This window comes from Moschus berezovskii, chromosome 3 (genome assembly GCF_049115385.1).
Source record: "Moschus berezovskii isolate FMDL1 chromosome 3, NW_MosBer_1.0, whole genome shotgun sequence".
Taxonomy (NCBI): Eukaryota; Metazoa; Chordata; class Mammalia; order Artiodactyla; family Moschidae; genus Moschus; species Moschus berezovskii.
Window position 1 is genome coordinate 22,432,313 of NC_142462.1, and position 26,182 is coordinate 22,458,494.

The following is a 26,182-nucleotide window of genomic DNA, read 5'->3' on the forward strand; positions in this document are numbered from 1 at the left end:
CTGATTTTCCTAAGTAGATAGATAGGGATTTATAACACCTATTTACCTCAAAGGGAACTGAATATCAAAGGTCATATCTGCCAAAACGCTTTGTTAAAGAGGGCAGAAGCCCATCTTAGTATACTCTGCTGCATAAAAAGCTTGGTGCAGTGTTTCTCAAAGACTGGGCTTCCCAGGTGGCTCAGTGGTAAAGAATTCAACTGCCATTCATGTAGATACAGGAGATCTGGGTTTCATCCCTGGGTCAGGAAGATCCCCTGGAGAAGGAAATGGTAACCCACTTCAGTGTTCTTGCCTGGGAAATCCCATGGAGAGAAGAGCTTGGTGGGCTACAGTCCATGGGGTCACAAAGAGTCAGACACCACTGAGTGAGCATGTTCTCAAAGATCAGTGGGAGAAGCCCAGGCATCAGAGCTACCTGAGGTGCTAACAGCAGATGGGAGATGCCTGACTGGGAATCCACAGTTAACAAGCCCCCAAATGATTCTATCAGACAGAAAAGTTTAATAAATACCAGGTTAGGACAATGCTTCTCTAACTTTAATGTACACAGGACTCACTTGGAGATCTTGTTAAGAAGAGATTCTTATTCACTGGACATGGGGTCTGGGGAGGGTGGGCTGAGATTCCACCCGTCTTACAAGCTCTCAGGGAAGTCAATGTTGCTGGTCCATGGATCACATCTGAGTGGCACGGGTTTAGAAGATCTACCCCTAATGGAACAAATTAGCTTTGCTTTATTCCTCAACCACAGATTGCATTCCCCAACTTCAGGGAGGATTCCACAAAGCCCAAATTCTCAGTATTGGTACAAAATCACTGCAACAACCCAAAATCAACTGGAATGCATTCTCTATCATGAGGGAAAGGCAACAGCATCCTTTTCAGATATAGACAGCACATACGTTTAGCATGTGAAAGAATAATTAATTTACTATTACTTGAGTCCTGCTGTGTGTGTGTGTGCTCAGTCCTGTCCAACTATTTGTGACCCCACAGACTGTAACCTGCAAGGCTCTTCTGTCCATGGGATTCTCCAGGCAAGAATACTGGAGTGGGTTGCCATTTCCTTCTTCAGGGGATCGTACTGACCCAGGGATTGAATCACGTCTCCTGCATCAGCAGGCAGATTCTTTACCACTAGCACCATCCGGGAAGCCCAACTTGAGTCCTATTTACTGTGCAAATCATTATATATATATATATATATATATATATATATATATATATGTAAGGTAGATATTCCTGCTCTATAGATAAGCAAATAAGGACCTGGAAAGCTGAAGTAACTTGCTCAAGGTCACGTGGCTAATTATGTGTTGCAGCTGGGGCTCCAATCCTGCTCCACTGGGATCCAAAGCCTGTCCTTGCCCATCCTCCACGGCACTAGATAGGACAGTGATATAAAGTGTGACAGCCTGAGGGGGCAAGGGGGGAATGTTCCTCCTATACTGGTATTTGAGTTTAAAGGCTTTACTGAGGCAGATTCTGGATGGGGGTGAAGAAGGGAAAAAGGTGAATTAATCAGTGATCTATGTTGCCTCATGGACATAAACATACAGGTAGCATCCTTGTCCATGGTTCCCATAAATCTGAAAGTGCAGATGCAATAAAAAGGACATTAGTAGCCAGTGCACACCCACTCCAGTTCTTGCCTGGAGAATCCCAGGGACGGGGAAGCCTGGTGGGCTTCCCTCTATGGGGTCCCACAGAGTCGGACATGACTGAAGTGACTTAGCAGCAGCAGCCAGTGCACTGATCCTAAATGTTCCCACTCATCCTCAGGCTTCCAGGTGTACAGCACAACCAATAAAGAGGAAAATTTCTTCCTGATCCTTGTGGCCTATTAACTTTACCACTTTCTCCTGTATGAGGTTTCTGTAACTTAAAAGTTCACACCGAAACAGGTTGACCCTGCCATGTCATTTCACAGTTGCCACACATCTCTTTCTCTGATAAACCTGCTGCTGCTGCTAAGTCACTTCAGTCGTGTCCGACTCTGTGTGACCCCATAGATGGAAGCCCACCAGGCTCCCCTGTCCCTGGGATTCTCCAGGCAAGAACACTGGAGTGGGTTGCCATTTCCTTCTCCGATAAACCTGCTAGCACCTGAAAAAAAAAAAAATGTACTCTATAGTCAAATACACTGAAAATGCAGCACTTGTGAAGGTTTTTTGAGTAACAAAATTTTCTGTGTTTTTCATAAGCCTGATGTGGAAGAAATGCATGGCAATAAAGATGCTCAGAGAAAGCAGTCAGATAGATACAAAGGTGGATAAAATGAAGGAAAGAGCTATAAAATAAAGTTCCCAAGCATCTACTATCCGGTGTCTTTAGCAATTAACGCCCCATTAGGTTGAGGGTTCATAATCAGCTTTTTAGCCTTTGGTCTCTCCACTATTATAATTAGTATTCAACAGCTTAACTGTCATTTTTTAAAGGTTCATCTATAATAGCAGTACAACTCTTTACCTATTTAATGCAAAAAACGATACAATTAGAAAGCTACGTCTCCTTAAATTAGATATATATATGGCAGTCAACGAATTTTGCCCCTATGGTATGTATTCTCTACACATGATATTTCAAAAACAAAGACTGAAACCTAAAACAAACAAAAAACTGACTTGAAAACTTACTTAAAAGTAAAAAAAAAAGTGTGTGTGTCTTGAACAGAAGGTAAGAAACAGAATCTGGACCACTGATTACAAACTAGTGGGCATTTCCTATTTCATTCCCTCAGCCCAGAGAACAGTTCAGATCTCAAAAAACAAAAACAAAACCAAACTAAAGGTCCTCAGAAACCAACTTGGTGTTTTTCGGGCGAGTTTTTACGGAAATGTTTGGACATGAACATGTTTGCAATGAGTCATAATTTATAGGGCATTAATGGCCAATGCCTTCTGTGCTTTTCTTCCAACATTCAATATCATTTTCAAACCAGCTGGTAGTACATTTTCCAAGCCCTGATAATTTTTATAAAGTTACCAGATCTCAGATACTAAGGCTGTCACCCAGCACCCTTTCTCGTGATAATTTTTTATGGTATCTAGAAGAGAACCCAGTTCCCTTTCTAAACTATATGCCTTTCGCCAGGGAAAAGGCTCACGCATTGTTTTTAAGATGCTCAAAGAGAAGCTGAGGGGCCCTTGGGGGCACGCCAAGTCAAAAGGCAACGGGAAAGGTTAATGGACAGTCGCTCTGGGCAAAGGCAGACGTAATAACAGGATATGTTCGTTTCTAGAGGAAGCAGGATAGCTCGAGGCAGGAAAGGCGGCGTCAGCGGCACCCAAAGGAAACGGGCGCGCGGGGGTTCGCGGGGCCCTGGCCTGCTTGGGGGCTCCCGCTCCAGCCCGGTCCGAGGCTCGGAGCCCCTCACCCGGGGCGGGATCCACCTCGGGCCTCCCGGCACGAGTGCTTCTAGTGCTCCCTTCCACCTCCGCCAAAGATGGGGAATGAATGGGGAGAGGAGAAAAAGCCGAACACCGGGAGCTGCGGCAGGTGAACTCGGCAACAAGTCAGGTCCCGGCCCCGGAGGGGCCGCGGGGGCCGGAGGGGCCGGGGAGGCGAGGCCGGGCGCGGCGGGGTGGCGGGCGGGGGAAGGGTGCCGCCGACGCCGAGTCCCGAGCAGCGGCCGGAGCCCGGCGCGCTTCCCTCCCGCTGCCCCGGGGCGGACCTTCCCAGGCCCAGGGCGGAGGCGGGGAAGGGGAAGAGGCTGTGGCGGTGCCCGCGCGGGGATGCGGCGCAGGAGGAGGCGACCTGCCTGTCGCCCGGCGCGCGGAGGGCCGGGCTGGCGCCCCCGACCGCCCCGGCTGCCGGGAGTCTCCCGCTCAGCCTGCCGCCCGCCCGGCTCGCCCCCGCCCGGGCCCCGGAGGGCAGGTACCTCGGAGCCCCGGCCCCCGGGAGCCTCCCGGCCGCGAACGGAGCGTTCCTGCAGCTCCCTCACCCGACGTCAGCGTCAGCAGAAGGCGAGCGAAGGGGGCGGAGGGAGCGCCGGAGCCGGGCCTTCCTGCGGCGCTCGCCGCCGGCCGGAATGGCAGCCGGCGGAGCCCTGCGCGCCGCAGCGCAGCGCAGCGGCCGGGGGGAGCGGGCGCCCTCGCCTCGCAGCCGGCGCCTCCCCTCCGAGGACGCCCCGCGGGCGAGCCCTCTCAGCAGGGCCCCGGGCCCCAGAGGAGGGAGGCGCCGCTGGCCTCACCTTGCTTGGGGCGGGTCCGGGATGGGGGGAGTGAGTCTCCTTCTCTCTGCTCCCTCGGGCCGTTCCTCGACCCCCATCTCCTGGGGTGCCCCCTGCTCGGATCTGCCGCCCAGGGTGACCCCGCCCCGGCTCTCCCGCAGGTGTTCCACGTGTCCATAGAATTGCGTCACAATGACCTGGCCGACAGGTGGGAGCCGCCGCGAACGCCCCAGGGTGCCCACCGTGCTGTGCTTTGCGCGTGCTGCTTGCCTCCACGATAGATTCCCGTGGCTTTAGAGGACAGGACACGTCTTGACTCCAATGCCAAAAAAGTTACAGAGGCCTCTGTCTGGGAATCAAGTTTCGGCTTAATGTTAAAAGGCTCTATGAAAAGAAAAACAACTGTATACGTATATATATATATATATATATATATATATATTCGTCCCCATTTATTCACATATCTTTTTTACTTAGGTTACTGACACAGTAATTTCATCTTCTCTTATTCTTTGTCAACAGGAAAAAACCACCGTCTTGTTTTTGAGTACCCTGCCGTGATCACATGAAGAAAAGGTGTTGCTTGCTAAAAGCATCTATGTCCTAATGTGCTATGACTCATGTTATATATCCCTCATGTTATATATTTCTTAAAAGGTTCATTGAATAGTCACTGATTGAAATAATTTAACAGGGTGAAAGGAAAGATGATTATTGAGTAATGACGCAAACAAGCCTGAAATCCACAGGTAACATGAATGGGCTGCTTGTTATGTGGCAGGCATATGCTGTATACTTTACTGTAATCCTTCAGCAACCCAATAACGTGGGTAGAGTATTATCTATATTTTACAGATGTAAACGTTGCCCAGAGCGCCATAAAGGCATTCAGCCAATAGGATGTTGAGCATAAGTTTGAATCTAGGGTTGTCTGAACCAAGAGATTTAATCTCAAGATAGAAAGGGGCTTCCGTGGTGGCTCAAACATTATAGAATCCCCTTGCAATTCAGCAGATATGGGTTCAATCCCTTGATCAGGAAGATCTCCTGGAGAAGGAAGTGGCAACCCACTCCAGTATCTTGCCTGGAGAATTCCATGGACAGCGGAGCTTGGTGGGCTACAGTCCATGGGGTTGCAAAAAGTCCGATAGGACTGAATGGCTAACACACACGATAGAAAGGTGTCTGACCAAGATGGAAACAGAAACGGTATAGGAGAAGATGCTGATCTTTTAATAGAAAGGTAGTAAGGTGGTACAGCTCCAGGAATTTATATAACCTTTAAAGTTGACATAATTCTCTGGATATATTCTTTGGGGTTTCTGTTTGTCATTGATGGATTTGAGCCTGTCCCAGTAGGTCACAAAATACAGAGCTGAGCAAATATCACGTCCTTAAAAGATGTTTGTGAATAAACCAAATGCTGAATGAATCGGATCTACAAAACAGCAAATTGATGAGAAGCTGAGATTCAGGAGAAATTTGGGAAGAGAAAAACATTGCTCCTATATGACTGGCATTTATAAGAAGCATTCAAATGAATCTATTGAGAACACAAGCCAAATGATTGTCCTGTTTATAAAAAGGGGAAAAAAATCCTATTAAAATGAGAAAAAGAAAACTTCCTTGCAAAAGGGAGATGATTAAGATATTTTGTTTTAAAATATTTGATTCCAAGAACCGTTCAGTTCAGTTCAGTTCAGTTCAGTCGCTCAGTCTTGTCCGACTCTCCGCGACCCCGTGAATCACAGCACGCCAGGCCTCCCTGTCCATCACCAACTCCCGTAGTTCACTCAGAAGTGATGGGACCAGATGCCATGATCTTTGTTTTCTGAATGTTGAGCTTCAAGCCAACCTTTTCACTCTCCTCTTTCACTTTTATCAAGAGGCTTTTGAGTTCCTCTTCACTTTCTGCCATAAGGGTAGTGTCATCTGCATATACTGAGGTTATTGATATTTCTCCCGGCAATCTTGATTCCAGCTTGTGCTTCTTCCAGCCCAGCGTTCCTCATGATGTACTCTGCATATAAGTTAAATAAGCAAGGTGACAATATACAGCCTTGATGTACTCCTTTTCCTATTTGGAACCAGTCTGTTGTTCCATGTACAGTTCTGACTGTTGCTTCCTGACCTGCATACAGGTTTCTCAAGAGGCAGGTCAGGTGGTCCTGTATTCCCATCTCTTTCAGAATTTTCCACAGTTTATTGTGATCCACACACTTACTGTAAAAACCTAGCTTAGGGAGTTTAAAAGAAACATTTTTCTAAACAAAATGAAGTGTTATTTGTAACATAGTGGTTGCTCAATAAATGTTGGCTGAATGTATCAATTAGTTAATCAAAGCATTGAGAGAGAAATAGGTCACAAAATTTCCTGATTCTAAGGTTTTCCTTTCCACCAATGGTTATTTACTAGTTACCTGAAAACGTATTAGAAACCCTATTTATTAAAGATTGGCTTTGTGGTAGATATATTTGTTAATGAGTATTGGCATCAATGAGCTTTAGATATCTATAGCCAGTAGAATGGCAGGTTGCTTGTGTATTCACAGCATCTTCTCAAAATGCAAATAATTGGAACACAGGTACTGGGGGGAGTGAGAAAGAAAGCTGATTTGTAAAACTAATTACTCAGGTTTCCTTTTACCTTATAAAAGGCCATTTTAGTCAACATGGCACTGAAATGCCTTGGGTGTAACATAAAGAGTTAAATGACTTTTCATCATTATTCGGGTTGTCCTAACACTGGGGATAACACTTAAAGGAAGAAATAATAAACTGGTGCTTGTCCTGCATTGCCACAATGAGGACTTTCCCTTCCCATTAAAAAAATTGCTCCATTTATAATACTTCCATTGCTTCTGTATATCAAGTTGTTTCAGTCTTTCAGAGCACCCACAAGGTGCTAGTGAGAACCGGAAACAATTTCTGAGAAGATTGGCTTTGGGGTGGATACATTTGTTAATGAGCCAAATCTAGACATCTAGAGCCTGTCGGATGGCAAGTTGCTTGAATGTTCACAGTATCTCCTCAAAATGCAGATGATTGGAACAAAGGTACTAAGAAGAGAATGGCTATTGAATGCTGGAATGTGAAATTGTGGAAGAAATAATCTGCATTTTCTAGAATGTAACAGGATCAAAAAATCTTTACGCATTCAATGATCTTTTGGGGGGTGCTTCCCAGGTTCTAGATTGCTAATGGGACCACATGAATTAGGAATTGTGTTAGGCTGCCCTTAGCAGAGACACACAATAACAGTGGATTGAATGAGATAGAGATTTATTTTACTCCCACATTAAAAGAATTGGAAAGTAGGCTGTCCAGGGCTGTATGGCCTCTGCTAGCTCATTGGGGTGTTGCCCTCCTCTCCTGTGCCACCATTCTTAGCAAATAAGCTATTATTTAAAGAAAAATTCAAGCTGGAATGTGGAGAAATAGGAACCTTCATACATTGCTGGTGGGAATGTAGAAGGATGTATCCACTTCGAAAAATGATTTGGCAGTTCCTCAAGTAATTAACATAGTTAACATATGACCCAGCAATTCCACCCCTATGTATATAGCCACAAGAAATGAAGACCTCTGTCCACACAAAAACTTGCATATATAGCAGCATTATTCAAAGCAGTCAAAAGGTGAAAAGAATCCAACTATCTAAAGTGGATGAATGAATAATAAAATGTAGTGCAGTGGAATATTTTTGGGTCACGAAAAAGGACAAAATACTGATACATGCTGTGTCTTGGATGAACCTTGAAAACATTCTAAGTGAAGGAAGTCGCCACAAAAGTCAATGATCCCGTTCATATAAAGTCTACGATAGGGAAATCTACAGACAAAGTAGATAGGTGTTTGCTTAGGGCTGGAGAGGAAAGAAGTACATATATATATCAACACATATACATGCATAAAATGTATGTATGAATAGACACAAATTATCCATCTACATATTATACAGTACATTTTAGTGTACTGTTTGTGATATATTTTAGTGTTCTGAATGCTGCTTGTGCGCTCAGCCAACAAGAGCAAGTGAGGCAGTGTCCCTGTGCCTCTTGGTGAATGGGCACCATAAAGGAAATATTTGCTCTGCCATTCATCCAGAAAGATACAGCTTTCAACAGCTCTGAAATCCTTTTATGACTCATCTTTGACATCATCATCATCTATACTCTTGGTACCTGCTGAGGTAGAGCTTAAGCTATTCTTATTATCAATGTGTTTAATATGAGCTACACATGCAAATCTCTGTTCATTAATATAAGTGTTTTTGCTTCAGAGTTGATAAGGTGATTAAAATCAGATCATCCATAGGAGTAAATTTTGAAAAAAACGATGTTTTAAAAGTTATTAAATTTGTTTAATGTTTATTGGTGATCGAAATTTAAAGGATTAAGCTAAATTTTATTGGCGGAGATAAAGTTGTTTATTCACTGTATCTTGTAATACAGAAATTAGATGTACTCAAGGATGTGTACTAAATATATTGACCAATTTTTGTTTAATTCTTGTGATCAATTGTGTTCTGTACATAGCATACAAAGCTTCTATTATTACTGTCATCATTTAGTTATTTGTTGTTGTTCAGTTGCTTTGTTGTGTCCAACTCTTTGCGACCCCATGGACTGCAGCATGCCGGGCTCCTCTGTCCTCCACTATTTCCTGGAGTTTGCTCAAATGTATGTCCATTGAGTCAGTGATGCTATCTAACTATCTCATCCTCTGCCACCACCTTCTTTTGCCTTCAATCTTTCCCAGCATCAGGCTCTTTTCCAATGAGTTGGCTCTTCATATCAAGTGGTCAAAGTATTGAATCTTCAGCTTTAGCATCAGTCCTTTAGGATTGACTAGTTATATCTTTAAGCAAACTTCTATGTGCATGTGAAAATAGAACAGATGTTTAATTAAAAGCATTAACTTTCGTTAATTAAAATTAACTTCCTTCCCTTTCAAAATTAAGGCTACAATGAAAGGGCTTATTTTACACTGAGGAGAAAGATAATTATTTTCATTGCCCACCAGCTTAGATTTATATATAAATAATACGGCTCTCTACACGTCCACCCCCAGTATCATTCACTGAAACTTCTGCAAGAAAATTGCTGGTGATGGCATAAAAAAGGGACATCTTATTCACTGCCAGTGGAGAGTTTTATTTAATCATGTGCCATCCAGTATAACCCTGCTTCTCACTAGGAACTGTGCTGAGCAAATTTTAGCCTAGAGATCATAGCCTTGCTTTGGTTTTGGCAGACTTGCGGATAATGACCACTTAAAAGGGTCACTGTCTAATAAAGAACAGGACTTAACTGAAAGATTAGGAAGGTGCGCTCTGGGTCTTTGCTATCTCTTTTTCTCTGGGTACAGGGACAGTTTAGAAGACTCACTAAGAACTCAGGTTGAAACACGGGTCAAAATTTGGTTTAATGAGAGTAAGTGTGAAGAAAGCTGATCGCTGAAGAGTTGATGCTTTTGAACTGTGGTGCTGGAGAAGACTCTTGAGAGTCCCTTGGACTGCAAGGAGATCCAACCAGTCCATTCTAGAGGAGATCAATCCTGGGTGTTGATTGGAAGGACTGATGCTAAAGCTGAAACTCCAATACTTTGGCCACCTCATGCGACGAGTTGACTCACTGAAAAAGACTCTGATGCTGGGAGGGATTGGGGGCGGGAGGAGAAGGGGATGACAGAGAATGAGATGGCTGGATGGCATCACCGACTCTTTGGACATGAGTTTGAGTGAACTCCGGGAGTTGGTGATGGACAGGGAGGCCTGGCGTGCTGTGATTCATGGGGTCGCAAAGAGTCGGACACGACTGAGCGACTGAACTGAACTGAAGACTGAATTAGGACTATAACCCCTGTTTCCTAATTCCCAGTCAGATGCACTTTTCCTCTTCTACTTTTTTTTTAATTAATTTATTTTTTATTGGAGGCTAATTATTTTACAATATTATATTGGTTGGTTTTGCCATACATTGACATGAATCCGCCCCGGTTGTACATGAGTTCCCCTTCCTGAACCCTTCTCCCACCTCCCTCTTCCCTTTATCCTCCCTCTGGGTCATCCCCGCACACTAGCCCCGAGCATCCTGTAACATGCATCGACCCTGAACTGGTGATTCGTTTCACATATGACAACATACATGTTTCAATGCCATTCTCCCAAATCATCCCACCTTCACCCTCTGCCAGAGTCCCGAAGACTGTTCTATACATCTGTGTCTCTTTTGCTGTCTCGTATACAGGGTTATCATTTGCATCTTTCTAAATTCCATATATATGTGTTAGTATACTGTATTGGTGTTTTTTTCTGGATTACTTCACTCTGTATAATAGGCTCCAGTTTCATCCACCTCATTAGAACTGATTCAAATGTATTCTTTTTAATGGCTGAGTAATACTCCATTGTGTATATGTACCAAAGCTTTCTTATCCATTCATCTGCAGATGGACATCTAGGTTGCTTCCATGTCCTGGCTATTATAAATAGTGCTGCAATGAACACTGTCTCTTTCAATTCTGCAATGAACATGTGTCTCTTTCAATTCTGGTTTCCTCGGTGTGTATGCCCAGGAGTGTGATTGCTGGATCATATGGCAGCTCTATTTCCAGTTTTTTAAGGAATCTCCACACTGTTTTCCATAGTGGCTGTACTAGTTTGCATTCCCACCAACAGTGTAAGAGGGTTCCCTTCTCTCTACACTCTCTTCTACTTTTTTAATAAAAATTTTAACTGTGTATTTATTGGCCGTGCTGGGTCTTCATTGCTCTGTGCGGGCTTTTTCTAGTTGAGAATGGGGGCTACTCCCTCGTTGCGGTGTGCGGGTTTCTCATTGCCGTGGCTTCTCTTGTTGTGGAGCATGGGCTCTAGGGCACATGGGCTTCACTGCACATGGGTTCAATAGCTGTGGCTTTCAGGTTTTAGAGCACAGGTTTGGTAGTTGTGGCGCATGAGCTTAGTTGCCTTGCAGCATGGGGGATCTTCCACAGAGCAGGGATTGAACCTGTGTCCCTTGCAATGGCAGGCAGATTCTTAACACTAGTCCACCAGGGAAACCCCTTCTATTCTAATTTTAACTCCATTGCTAACTTTCTTTGGCAGATACTGTTAGTGTCTGTAACTAGTACCAGATACTGTTAGTCATGTCTCACTATTTATTCTTTTTTTCTACAGTAATACAAATTTCAACCGAGCACATTTTCCCCAGTTAAAGACTGTATTTTCTAGCTTCCTTTATGGCATGGCATAGCCATGTGACCAGGTTCTGGCCAATACAATGTGACTGAAAAACATGTGTGTGACTTTTGGGTCATGCCTTTGAAAGAAACACACCCTTACCTTTGCCTTCCCCCTTTCCCACAGGTTGGACTATCTGGCCATGCAGGTGACGGAAGTACTTTGAGGATGACAAAGAGATGGATCCTTGACCACCTGATTTGCCCATAGTGGATTGTTTTATGAGAAGGAAATAAAGTTCAATATTGTTTAAGCCATTATATTTTTGAATATTATTATAGCCCAGCCTTTATCCTAATTAATTCATCTCCCCTATGATGTTAAGTTCACTTCAGTTCTGACTCTTTGCAACCCCATGGACTGCAGCATGCCAGGCTTCCCTGTCCATCACCAACTCACAGACCTTGCTCAAACTCATGTCCATTGAATCAGTGATGCCATCCAACCATCTCATCCTCTGCTGTCCGCTTCTCCTCCCACCTTCAATCTTTCCCAGCATCAGGGTCTTTTCCAGTGAGTCAGTTCTTCGCATCAGGTGGCCAAAGTATTGGAGTTTCAGGTTCAATATCAGTCCTTCCAATGAATATTCAGGACTGATTTCCTTTAGGATTGACTGATTGGATCTTTTTGTGGTCCAAGCAGCTCTCAAAAGAGTCTTCTCCAGTACCACAGTTCAAAAGCATCAATTCTTCGGTGCTCAGCTTTATGGTCCAACTCTCACATCCATACATGACTAATGGAAAAACCATAGCTTTGACTAGATGGACTTTTGTTGGCAAAGTAATGTCTCTGCTTTTTAATATGCTGTCTAGGTTGTTCATAGCTTTCTTCCAAGGAACCAGTGTCTTTTTAATTTCACAGCTGCAGTCACCATCTGCAGTGATTTTGGAGCCCAAGAAAAGAAAGTGTGTCACTGTTTCCATCGTTTCCCCATCTATTTGCCATGAAGTGATGGGACCAGATACCATGATCTTCGTTTTCTGAATGTTAAGTTTCAAGCCAGCTTTTTCACTCTTCTCTTTCACTTTCACCAAGAGGCTCTTTAGTTCCTCTTTGCTTTCTGCCATAAGAGTGGTGTCATCCGCATATCTGAAGTTATTGATATTTCTCCTGGCAATCCCAATTCCAGCTTGTGCTTTTGTCCTTAAGGAATTGCAAATTAAAACAAGATACCAATGCACACCTTCTAGAATCCAAAACACTGAAAAACACCAAAATACAGTTGAGAATGTAAAGCAGGAGGAAGCATCATTCATTGCTGGTGCAAATATAAAATGATACAGCCATTTTGGAAGATAGTCTGGTGTATACGTGTGCTAAGTCACTTAGGTCATGTCCAACTCTTTGTGACCCTATGGACTGTAGCCCGCTAGGCTCCTCTAGCCATGGGATTTTCCAGACAGGAATACTGGAGTGGGTTGCCATTGCCTACACTCCAGAGGATCTTCCTGACCCAGGGATTGAACCCACATCTCTTAGGTCTCCTGCATTGGTATGCAGCTTGTTTACCTCTAGCACCACCTGGGAAACCCAGTATCTGGCAGTTTCTTATAAAACTAAACATGCTGTTAACACACTAACCTGCAATTTCACTTCCTAGTTTTTATGCAAATGAGTTGAAAACATGTCACACAAAAATGTTCACCTGCAGGTGAACATTTATGGCAGCTTTATTCACAACTGTCCAAAATTTGGAGCAAGCAAGATGTCTTTTAATGGGATAGAGTGCCTGATGAACTCTGGACGGAGGTTCGTGACATTGTACAGGAGACAGGGACCAAGACCATCCCCATGGAAAAGAAATGCAAAAAAGCAAAATGGCTGTCTGAGGAAGCCTTACAAATAGCTGTGAAAAGAAGAGAGGCGAAAAGCAAAGGAGAAAAGGAAAGATATAAGCATCTGAATGCAGAGTTCCAAAGAATAGCAAGGAGAGATAAGAAAGACTTCCTCAGTGATCAATGCAAAGAAATAGAGGAAAACAACAGAATAGGAAACACAAGAGACCTCTTCAAGAAAATTAGAGATTCCAAGGGAACATTTCATGCAAAGATGGGCTCGATAAAGGACAGAAATGGTATGGACCTAACAGAAGCAGAAGATATTAAGAAGAGGTGGCAGGAATACACAGAAGAACTGTACAAAAAAGATCTTCACGACCAAGATAGTCACGATAATGTGATCACTGACCTAGAGCCAGACATCTTGGAATGTGAAGTCAAGTGGACCTTAGAAAGCATCACTACGAACAAAGCTAGTGGAGGTGATGGAATTCCAGTTGAGCTATTTCAAGTCTTGAAAGATGATGCTGTGAAAGTGCTGCACTCAATATGCCAGCAAATTTGGAAAACTCAGCAGTGGCCACAGGACTGGAAGAGGTCAGTCTTCATTCCAATCCCAAAGAAAGGCAATGCCAAAGAATGCTCAAACTACCGCACATTTGCACTCATCTCACACGCTAGTAAAGTCATGCTCAAAATTCTCCAAGCCAGGCTTCAGCAGTATGTAAACCGTGAACTCCCAGATGTTCAAGCAGGTTTTAGAAAAGGCAGAGGCACCAGAGATCAAATTGCCAACATCTGCTGGTTCATGGAGAAAGCAAGAGAGTTCTAGAAAAACATCTATTTCTGCTTCATTGACTATGCCAAAGCCTTTGACTGTGTGGATCACAATAAACTGTGGAACATTCTGAAAGAGATGGGAATACCAGACCACCTGACCTGCCTCTTGAGAAACCTGTATGCAGGTCAGGAAGCAACAGTTAGAACTGGACATGGAACAACAGACTGGTTCCAAATAGGAAAAGGTGTAAGTCAAGGTTGTATATTGTCACCTTGCTTATTTAACTTATATGCAGAGTACATCATGAGGAACGCTGGGCTGGAAGAAGCACAAGCTGGAATCAAGGTTGCTGGGAGAAATCTCAATAACCTCAGATATGCAGATGACACTACCCTTATGGCAGAAAGAGGAACTAAAAAGCCTCTTGATGAAAGTGAAAGAGGAGAGTGAAAAGGTTGGCTTGAAGCTCAACATTCAGAAAACAAAGATCATGGCATCTGGTCCCATCACTTCATGGGAAATAGATGGAAAAACAGTGGAAACAGTGACAGACTTTATTTTTTTGGGCTCCAAAATCACTGCAGATACTGATTGCAACCATGAAATTAAAAGACGCTTGCTCCTTAGAAGGAAAGTTATGACCAACCTAGTTAGTATATTAAAAAGCAGAGACATTACTTTGCCAACCAAGGTCCGTCTAGTCAAGGCAATGGTTTTTCCCGTGGTCATGTATGGATGTGAGAGTTGGACTGTGAAGAAAGCTGAGTGCCGAAGAATCGATGCTTTTGAACTGTGGTGTTGGAGAAGACTCTTGAGAGTCCCTTATACTGCAAGGAGATCCAACCAGTCCATTCTAAAGGAAATCAATCCTGGGTGTTCATTGGAAGGACTGATGCTAAAGCTGAAACTGCAATACTTTGGCCACCTCATGCAATGAGTTGACTCACTGGGAAAGACTCTGATGCTGGGAAAGGTTGGGGGCAGGAGGAGAAAGGGGACGACGGAGAATGAGATGGCTGGATGGCATCACCGACTCGATGGACATGAGTTTGAGTGAACTCCGGAGTTGGTGATGGACAGGGAGGCCTGGCTTGCTGTGATTCATGGGGTCGCGAAGAGTCGGACACGACTGAGCGACTGAACTGAACTGAGATAAATAAACCTCCACACAGTGAAACGTTGGTCAGTGTTTAAAAGTTTGTTATTAAGAAAAGATGTGGAGGAACCTTAGAAGCATGCTGCTAAGTGAAAGAAGACAGTCCAAAAAGGCCTCACACTGTATGACTCCAGTTATATGACAAAACTATGGAGATGGAAAAGAGAAAAGAAATCAGTGCCAGGGACTTAGGTGGAGGGATGGAAGGATAAATATTTTCCCCTAATATCTAATATTTGAATGGCATTATCTGTTTTACTTATTTCAGGTAGAGGCATACATCTGGTTCCTGTTACTCTATCTTGATCATTAATGAGTTAACAGTAATTCTGTATTATGTATTTTCTTGGTCAATATTATGTGTGTAATTAATATTGCTATTTTGTGGGACAGAGTCTAAGCATTTTTTAGTATTGAAGAAGGGTCCTCATGAACACTCCCACTGAAAAGCCCAGGGACAGACAACTCATAAAAAAAGAAATTAAACTAGTAAAATTTTTCAGAAGAATTTTTCAATACAAAATTTTCAACTTAAAAACATTTTTGTTTATCATACTGGCAAACATAAAAAGCATAATTCTTAGTGTTCAAGATATCAGATATGGACAAGTCCATACTCTCATAAACTGAGGATGTAAACAAAATTTTGTCCAGTATTATGGAGAAATAATTGACATACATCCCGTAGAAGTTTCAAGTGTATAGCTTGATGGTTTGATTTACGTGTATTGTGAAATGATTATTACAGTAGGTTTAACTGACATCCATCCTCTTATACAGGTACAATAGTGTTCTCTTATGATGAGACCTCTTAGACTCTATTCTCTCAACAAATATCTTGTGTATCATAGAGCAGTGTTAGCTACAGTCATCAGGTTGTATATTATATTCCTAGTACTTACCTATCTTATGACTAAAAGTTTGCACTTTTTGTCATCATCCTGCTGTTTCTCCTCTTCGTACCATTGGCCTATAGTGACCACAAGTCTGATCTGTCTTTCTGTGAGTTTGGAGGTTTTTGCTTTTTTTCAGATTCCACATGTAAGCGAGATTATATAGTATTTGTCTTTCTCTGTCTGATTTATTTCACTTAACATAATGCTGTTTTGGTGCATCCTTGTTGTTGAAAATGGTAGGATTTCCTTTTTTATGGCTGAATAATATTTATGTGTGCATGCTCGGTCACTCAGTCATGAATGACTCTGTAACCCCGCCAGGCTCCTTTGTCCATGGAATTTTCCAGGCAAGAATACTGGAGTGGGGTTGCCATTTCCTACTCCAGGGAGAATAATATTTATAGATATATTAAATATGATATATGGACATCACAACTTTTTAATGCACGTATCCACTAATGGATGCTTAGGTTAGAAACAAAAATTTTACATTGCTTTATGGGGTGCAACTTGGAAATATATTCAAAATGTTGATTGTGCATGCCTGTGATCTCACATTTCCACTTTTAGGATTTTTTTTCCACAGAAATAATTAGGTGAATGTACAAAAGTGAACATTTGGAGATGAGCATCACAACACTGTTTATAATATTAAAACTTTTAAAACAGTAAATTGTCCTTCTAAAGGAAGGGTTAGTTAACTAAATTATGTACATTTAGATATTGGAACACTGACAGCTATTTTAAAAATGAGGTCAAGATGTTTTCTTTCTTTTTTTTTTTTTTGAGTGAAAATAGCAAGTTGCACAACACCATGTGAAATATGATTCTATTTAAGTAAATATTTTATATATAAGCATAGGCTTTTAATGATATTCACTAAAATGTTAACAGAGGCTGTCTCTAGGGAGTGATCTTTGGGCTGAGGTTGGAGGAGGGGAAAGTTGCATTTTCACTTATACTCTGTGGTAATGCTTGGATTTGTTTTATAGTGTACATACTGAATTTTACAATTTGCAGGTATAAGGAAGATTAAAATTTGACACTAGAAACAAATAGGAGAAATCCTTACCTTTGAAAATGTTTGGAAATCCTGGTTATATGATTTCTTATTGACTTCAAATTCCTTATTGATTTAACATTTTATGCTTCTGACCTCTAGACCAACCTTTAAAATTCCTTCCAGTGCTAAAAGTCTGTGGCTTTCTTCTGCTTGCTATTGCTGCTGCCATGTCAAATGAGAATTGCTTAGATAAATCTTAGAGACTCCCTAATGGTGAGACCCTTACACTGGTTCAGGTTCTAGTTTTCCTCCTGTTTCAAGTGATTTTATTCCTGGCTAATAGTCTTGAGCTGGTTATGAAAACATGTAGCAGAGCATTGGGACTGGAAAAGCTAGAAGTGGTTCTAAGAATCTCTGCTTTCATGAACCTAGAACCTGTTATACAGAGGGAAGTAAGTCAGAACGAGGAAAACAAATATCGTATATTAACGCCTATGTACGGCATCTAGAAAAAATGGTACTGATGAACCCATTTGCAGGGAAGGAATAGAAATGCAGATGTAGAGAACAGACTGTGGACACAGCAGGGGCAGGAGAGGGTAGGATGCATTGAGAGAGTAGTATTTACATATATACACTAGCATGTGTGAAATAGATAGCTACTGGGAGGCTGCTATGTTGCACAGGGAGCCCGGCCTGGCCCTCTGTGATGACCTAGAAAGGTGTGATGGGGGAGGGGACTGAGGCTATAGAAGGAGGGGAAATATATATATTTATGACTGATTCGCATTGTTGTACAACAGAAACCAATGCAAAATTGTAAAGCAATTTTCTTCCAATTAAAAAAAAAATAAATCTCTGCTTTTCTTGGGGGTAAGATGTAGTCCAGATTTGAGTGGGAATAGGGATCATGAATTGATTTTTCATATATATATATATATATATATATATATCTCAGGACTTTTCTATTTTACTCTTAGATTCAGGATATCACTACTAGGAATGGTTTATCATTTGTTTAATTAGAACTTATTACCTCCAATTTGACATGACTCAACCATGTTTTTCTTCCAGAGCTCTTTCTCTTAATGTGTTCAGGCAAGCTGAAAAGCCTCAAAATTATTTTGAATTCCTTTCTAGTAGGTTACCTCATACTCAGTTAGCTATTAAATTCTGTTTCACTTTAAGTTTATGATTCAGGACAAGGAACTACAGTTTCTTTAACTAGTATTGCTCAGTTTTTCTGTCCACTGTTCTCAGTCTTATTTCCATTGTCTTTCCAACCCTGGGTGTTTCTTACCTGGAACTTAAAATCTTTCCACCTAGGGTTGTATATTTATTGATCCTTCAATAGTAAGCCAGTTTAGATGGTTGCAATATAAGTACTTTTAGTATTTATTTTTGTACCTGCTTTATGCTAAGAATTGCATGTGTGTGTGTGAGTGTGACTGTCTGGGCATGCTGGGTGATGGTGAAGGGGTGATGATATGTAACATAACAGAAGACAGAATCCATGTCTCACAATTACTTTTAAAGTATGAAGTTAATTAAACACTATTATGATTTCCTGGCTTCAGGCCCACCTATAAAATCTTCCAAAGGTTACATCAAAATCAAATGCCTGACCAGAAAATTCAAAACCTTTATCATTCCTAATTTGCCTTACTTACCTTCCAACTGATTCCTACTTGTCATCTCTTCTTCATCAGTCCCGACATTCACTCCCCACTCCCTGGACTCATTCACACAAGAATTATCACCGTCTCCTACTGCAAGGTCAGCCTTTCACTGGAGGTGTCCTTCAATTCTGAATTTAGGGTATCCCAGTACCTCCTGACCCTTCTCTTATTATTATCACAACCACTGCTACAACGTTTTCTGTATCTCCCAAATGCCTGTTCAGTTCAGTTCAGTTCAGTCGCTCAGTCGTGTCCGACTCTCCGCGACCCCATGAATCACAGCACACCAGGCCTCCCTGTCAATCACCAACTCCCGGAGTTCACTCAAACTCATGTCCACAGAGTCGGTGATGCCATCCAGCCATCTCATTCTCTGTCGTCCCCTTCTCCTCCCGCCCCCAACCTTTCCCAGCATCAGAGTCTTTTCCAGTGAGTCAACTCGTCACATGAGGTGGCCAAAGTATTGGAGTTTCAGCTTTAGGATCAGTCCTTCCAATGAACACCCAAGATCGATCTCCTTTAGAATGGACTGGTGGGATCTCCTTGCAGTCCAAGGGACTCTCAAGAGTCTTCTCCAGCACCACAGTTCAAAAGCATCAATTCTTCTGCGATCAGCTTTCTTCACAGTCCAACTCTCACATCCATACAAGACCACAGGAATAACCATAGCCTTGACTAGACAGACCTTGGTTGGCAAAGTAATGTCTCTGCTTTTTAATATACTATCTAGGTTGGTCATAACTTTCCTCCCAAGGAGTAAGCGTCTTTTAATTTCATGGCTGCAATCAGCATCTGCAGTGATTTTGGAGCCCAAAAAAATAAAGTCTGTCACTGTTTCCACTGTTTCCCCATCTATTTCCCATGAAGTGATGGGACCAGATGCCATGATCTTTGTTTTCTGAATGTTGAGCTTCAAGCCAACCTTTTCACTCTCCTCTTTCACTTTCATCAAGAGGCTTTTGAGTTCCTCTTCACTTTCTGCCATAAGGGTAGTGTCATCTGCATATCTGAGGTTATTGATATTTCTCCCATCAATCTTGATTCCAGCTTGTGCTTCTTCCAGTCCAGCATTCCTCATGATGTACTCTGCATATAAGTTAAATAAGCAAGGTGACAATATACAGCCTTGACGTACTCCTTTTCCTATTGGAAGCAGTCTGTTGTTCCATGTACAGTTCTGACAGTTGCTTCCTGACCTGCATATAGGTTTATCAAGAGTCAGGTCAGGTGGTCTGGTATTCCCATCTCTTTCAGAATGTTCCACAGTTTGTTGTGATCCACACAGTCAAAGGCTTTGGCATAGTCAATGAAGCAGAAATAGATGGTTTTCTGGAACTCCCTTGCTTTCTCCATGATCCAGCGGATGTTGGCAATTTGATCTCTGGTGCCTCTGCCTTTTCTAAAACCTGCTTGAATATCTGGAAGTTCACAGTTCATATATTGCTGAAGCCTGGCTTGGGGAATTTTGAGCATGACTTTACTAGTGTGTGAGATGAGTGCAATTGTGCGGTAGTTTGAGCATTCTTTGGCATTGCCTTTCTTTGGGATTGGAATGAAGACTGACCTTTTCCAGTCCTGTGGCCACTGCTGAGGTTTCCAAATTTGCTGGCATATTGAGTGCAGCACTTTCACAGCATCATCTTTCAAGATTTGAAATAGCTCAACTGGAATTCCATCACCTCCACTAGCTTTGTTCGTAGTGATGCTTTCTAAGGCCCACTTGACTTCACATTCCAAGATGTCTGGCTCTAGGTCAGTGATCACATTATCGTGACTATCTTGGTCGTGAAGATCTTTTTTGTACAGTTCCTCTCTGTATCCTTGCCACCTCTTCTTAATATCTTCTGCTTCTGTTAGGTCCATACCATTTCTGTCCTTTATCGAGCCCATCTTTGCATGAAATGTTCCCTTGGAATCTCTAATTTTCTTGAAGAGATCTCTTGTTTCTCCTATTCTGTTGTTTTCCTCTATTTCTTTGCATTGATTGCTGAGGAAGGCTTTCTTATCTCTCCTTGCTATTCTTTGGAACTTTGCATTCAGATGCTTATATCTTTCCTTTTCTCCTTTGCTTTTCACTTCTCTTCTTTTCACAGCTATTTGTAAGGCTTCCTCAGACAGCCATTTCGCTTTTTTGCATTTCTTTTCCATGGGGATGGTCTTGGTCCCTGTCTCCTGTACAATGTCACGAACCTCCGTCCAGAGTTCATCAGGCACTCTATCTATCAGATCTAGTCTCTTAAATCTATTTCTCACTTCCACTGTATAATCATAAGGGATTTGATTTAGGTCATATCTGAATGGTCTAGTGGTGTTCCCTACTTTCTTCAATTTCAGTCTGAATTTGGCAATGAGGAGTTCATGATCTGAGCCACAGTCAGCTCCTGCTCTTGTTTTTGCTAACTGTATACAGCTTCTCCATCTTTGGCTGCAAAGAATATAATCAATCTGATTTCGGTGTTGACCATCTGGTGATGTCCATGTGTAGAGTCTTCTCTTGTGTTGTTGGAAGAGGGTGTTTGCTATGACCAGTGCGTTCTCTTGACAAAACTCTATTAGCCTTTGCCCTGCTTCATTCCGTGCTCCAAGGCCAAATTTGCCTGTTACTCCAGGTGTTTCTTGACTTCCTACTTTTGCATTCCAGTCCCCTATAATGAAAAGGACATCTTTTTTGGTGTTAGTTCTAAAAGGTCTTGTAGGTCTTCATAGAACCGTTCAACTTCGGCTTCTTCAGCGTTACTGGTTGGGGCATAGGCCTGGATTACTGTAATATTGAATGGTTTGCCTTGGAAAAGAACAGAAATCATTCTGTCGTTTTTAAGATTGCACCCAAATACTGCATTTCGGACTCTTTTGTTGATCATGATGGCTACTCCATTTCTTCTAAGGGATTCCTGCCCACAGTAGTAGATATAATGGTCATCTGAGTTAAATTCACCCATTCCAGTCCATTTTAATTCACTGATTCCTAGAATGTGTATGTTCACTCTTGCCATCTCCTGTTTGACCACTTCCAATTTGCCTTGATTCATGGACCTAACATTCCAGGTTCCTATGCAATACTGCTCTTTACAGCACCGGACCTTACTTCTATCACTGGTCACATCCACAACTGGGTATTGGTTTTGCTTTTGCTCCATCCCTTCGTTCCTTCTAGAGTTATTTCTCCACTGATCTCCAGTAGCATACTGGGCACCTACCGACCTGGGGAATTCCTCATTCAGTATCCTATCATTTTGCCCTTTGTTACTGTTCTCAAATGCCTGTTGGAGATCTCATTACAGGCTTGCTGAAGCAATCTTAAATGGTAACTTTCTCAGGAAAAAAGGACTCCTGGACTTATATCCCATACTTAGCTCAAGCAGTTTGTATTTTCCCACAAGAGATGTACATAGATAATTAGGTCTTTGAGAGCAAAAATTCTGACTTTATCTTGTCTTTATCTACCAGAGTACCTTAGGTGTACAAGTTCCTTGAGGTCTTCCTTGATGGTCCTGTGGCTAAGACTCTGAGCTCCCAATGCAGGGGGCTTAGTTTCAAACCCTGGTCAGGAAATAAGATTCCAGATGCCACAACTAAAAGATCCTGCATGCTGCAACAAAGATCAAAGATCCCACCTGCTGCAACTAAGACCTGACACACAAATAATTTTTTTTAAAGAAAATTTCTTGAATTAATGAATAAACAGTTTTATACAACTAGATCCTCCCAGGGTGAGTGTCAACTATTTCTCTTGGCTTTGTGTTGGGTAACATCTCTTTGTTAACCCTTAGCCATGTTTTAAACATAACTTTGACATTCAATAGTACTATTAAGTACTGAATGATGTAGTTTGATATTCTTTGTTATAGTTTCTTCCACTCTTATTTCATCCTAAAAATCATGTAAGTACTTGTTCTATAGACTGTAAATGTGTGTGTCTTTCCAAATTTGTAGGCTGAAATCTAATCCCCAATGTATTTGGGGTAGAACCTTTGGGAGGTGATTAGGTCATGAGGGCAGAGCCTTCATGAACAGAATTAGTGTCCTCATAAAAGTGGAAAAAGTGGAAGCAGTGATAGATTTTATTTTGGGATGCTCCAAAATCACTACAGATGGTGACTGCAGCCATGAAATTAAAAGATGCTTGCTCCTTGGAAGGAAATCCATGACAAATCTAGACATCATATTAAAAAGCAAAGATATCACTTTGCCAACAAAGGTCCATATAGTGAAAGATATGGTTTTTCCAGTGGTCATGTATGGATGTGAGAGTTGGACTATAAAGAAAGCTGATTGCCAAAGAACTGATGCTTTTGAACTGTGGTGTTGGGGAAGACTCTTGAGAGTCCCTTGGACAGAAAGGAGATCAAACCTCTCAATCCTAAAGGAAATCAACCCTGAATATGCATTGGAAGGACTGATGCTGAAGCTGAAACTCCACTACTTTGGCCACCTGATGTGAAGAGCTGATGCATTGGGAAAGAGCCTGATGCTGGGAAAGACTGAAGGCAAAAGAAGGGGGGCAGCAAGGATGAGATGGCTGGATAGCATCACTGACTGACAGGCATGACTTTGAGCAAACTCCAGCAGATAGTAGAGGACAGAGGAGCTTGGTGAGCTCCAGTCCATGGGGTCATGAACAGTCAGACATTACAGTGACTGAAGAACAACGAAAGGGGCTTCCCTCATGGCTTGAGTGATAAAGAATTCACCTGCATTGCAGGACATATAGGAGGTGTGAGTTTGATCCCTGGGTCAGGAAGGTCCCTTGGAGGAGGAAATGGCAATCCACTCCAGTATTCTTGCCTGGAGAATCCCCTGGACAGAGGAGCCTGGTGGGCTCCAGTCCATGGGGTCGAAAGGAATTGGACATGACTGAACACGCATGTGCTACTCTCTCCTCATAAAAGAGACCCCAGAGAGCTCTCTCTGAGTGTGAAGACACAGTAGGAGGACAACCATTTATGAACCAGAAGGAGGGCTCTCACCTGCCACCGAATCTGCCAGTATCTTGCTCTTGGACTTCCCAGCCCCCAGAACTGAGAAATTTCTATTTTTCACAAGCTACCCAGGGTATGTTACAGCACCCCAAGTAGACTAAGGTGGCTTGTGAAGCATGCACATACTCCAGGCCTTTGGGGCCTTTCCAAACCTACGGAATCAGAAAGTTCTGTGGAAGACACTCAGAATCTGTGTTTTTAACACCCAACTGAGTTGATTCTTATGGCCAGAGAAATTTGGAAACTCTGTTCTATTGAGAAACTTAATAAATATTGATTGAGGTTAATGGTTCTCTTTGATCATTATGCCAAATACAATTCCATGAGCCTTAACCTGATGTCAGAATGCCCGAATTCCTGCCTTGTTAATTACCATCTGAGTGATTGGGGGCTAGTCCAGTGTTTCTTAAACTTGTCTGGAAATTAGAATCACAGGGCTTCTTTACCATCTGAGCCACCAGGAAAGCCCACACAGGGTCTCTAAAAAACTCCAAAACCCAGACCACACCCAAGACCAATTAAATCACATTCTCTAGTGCTGTGACACAGGCATCAGTATTTTTCGACATCCCCCCGCTGAGTGATTGATTTCAACACATAAACCAGCTTGGGAATCACTGGACTAATTTACTCTCTCTGTTTCTTCATGAGTCAAATGTGGACAATAACTTCCATTCGAAAATGTTACTCTCATTAATACATGTGAATATATGTTATAAATGATAAAACTTTGTGTGTTGGTTGCTCAGTTGTGTCAGACTCTTTGCGACCCCATGGACTCTCTCCGTCTAGGATTCTTGGTCTATGGAATTCTCCAGGCAAGAATACTGGAGTGGGTTGCTATTTCCTTCTCCAGGGGATCTGATCTTCCCACACCAGGGATTGAACTGGGGTCTTCCGCATTGCAGGCAGATTCTTTACCGTCTAAGCCACCAACGAAGCCTAAATGATAAAACTTTACCCCAATACTTTGGCCACCTCATGCGATGAGTTGACTCACTGGAAAAAACTCTGATGCTGGGAGGGATTGGGGGCGGGAGGAGACAGGGACGACAGAGAATGAGATGGATGGATGGCATCACCAACTCGATGGACATGAGTTTGAGTGAATTCCGGGAGTTGGTGATGGACAGGGAGGCCTGGCGTGCTGTGATTCATGGGGTCTCAAAGAGTCGGACACGACTGAGCAACTGAACTGAACTGAATTATATTTTAGGCTTTAAAATATTTTTAATAAAATTAACAAATTTGCCAGTAATAATTTTAATATTTTTAAATATATATTTTTAGTGCTTATAATTGTGATGATCAGTTCAACAGTTTAGTGGGATAGATTCAACTTGTGAAGGAAACCATCATTCAGAAAGCTAACTTTACAATTTAGGTAAATTTCCTTCAAGTGGCCCTGGTTTAAAGCAATGGTTCTCAACTCTTACAGTGTATCAACATGTTCCTTGACTGGGGTTTATCCTCAAAGATTTTGACTCCATTGGTCTGGAGTGGGACTCCAGCAACCACAAGTTTATAAAGATAAACATGTCATTCTGTTGCCCTGTTACTAACCATGGTGAGTCTGCTATTTATGTTTAGGCCTTTTGCTTTATCCATGATATTTAGTCATAAATGTTCTACTTTTCTCCTGTCAGAACTCTCTCTTCATCGTGTAAGCAGAAAACAATTTTAGAATAGTTTAAAAAATATTTGAAGCCAGGACTTCCCTGGTGGTCTCAAAGAGACCACTGGTGGTCTAGTGGTTAAGAAGCTGATTGCCAAAGTGGGGGACATGGGTTTGATCCCTGATGCAGGAGGATTCCACGTGACATGGGGCAACTAAACCCATGTGCCACAATTAATGAGACTGTGCTCCAGAATCTGCATGCCTAGAGCTGGTACTCTGCCAGCAAGGGAAGCTCATGCACCACAACTAGAGACTAGCCTCTGCTCGCCGAAACTAAAGATTGAGAGCAGCAAAGGAGACCCAGTGCAGCCATAAATAAAATAAAAAACAAAGTAAAAAAATTTTGAAGCCATAAGGATACCATTCTTTATTACCAGTACCATTCGATCTTTAATACAATCTTGCAGTTTTTTTTATATCTGAACTGGCCTTCTTGATTTATACTCAAACTTTCTAATGGCTATAACTACTATCTGCATTTCTAAAAATTCAGAGAATGTGTGGATCCTCTGCTGACCTGAATCTGTCTCTCGAGGGCTGAATCTCTTTCAGAATCACTTTCTTCAGCTTCACTGAGCATGGGTAGCTCCTGAGAGGCTCATTAACAACGTACACTCCATCCAGACCTGGTGGATTAACCTTTGGGTTGAAGCCGAAGATTCTGGATTCTAAGCTATCTGCCTGGGTTATGCCAGGGCACACTGCACTTCGAGAAGTATTGGCCCTATGGAACTAAGTGGCTGGGGAAGCTTCGGTGAGGTAGAGACACTAAGGTAGGGCCCATAGGATCCAGATACAAAACTCTGTGAGGAACT

At 42.3% G+C, this 26,182-nt stretch overlaps 2 protein-coding genes across 12 annotated transcripts in view; one reads left to right on the forward strand and one right to left on the reverse strand.

Annotated features, from left to right (window-relative positions):
* The window catches only part of ICA1 (islet cell autoantigen 1), a 197,982-nt gene extending 193,656 nt beyond the window's left edge, over positions 1–4,326 (reverse strand). For 6 of the 11 annotated variants that reach the window (XM_088833439.1, XM_088833442.1, XM_088833447.1 and 3 more), the window contains exon 1: positions 3,884–4,018. The gene's annotated coding sequence lies outside the window, so the exon portion shown is untranslated. Of the gene's footprint in view, positions 1–3,883; positions 4,031–4,195 lie in introns of those variants that run through there. The other 5 variants (XM_055420481.2, XM_055420483.2, XM_055420486.2 and 2 more) reach the window with 5 other exon arrangements.
* LOC129552256 (uncharacterized) lies at positions 3,231–11,674 on the forward strand. The gene is made up of 3 exons (XM_088831640.1): positions 3,231–3,968; positions 4,336–4,382; positions 11,544–11,674. The coding sequence occupies exons 1-3, from the start codon at positions 3,231–3,233 to the stop codon at positions 11,581–11,583; spliced, it is 825 nt and encodes a 274-aa protein (XP_088687766.1). The 3' UTR covers positions 11,584–11,674.
* Positions 11,675–26,182: the final 14,508 nt, after the last annotated feature.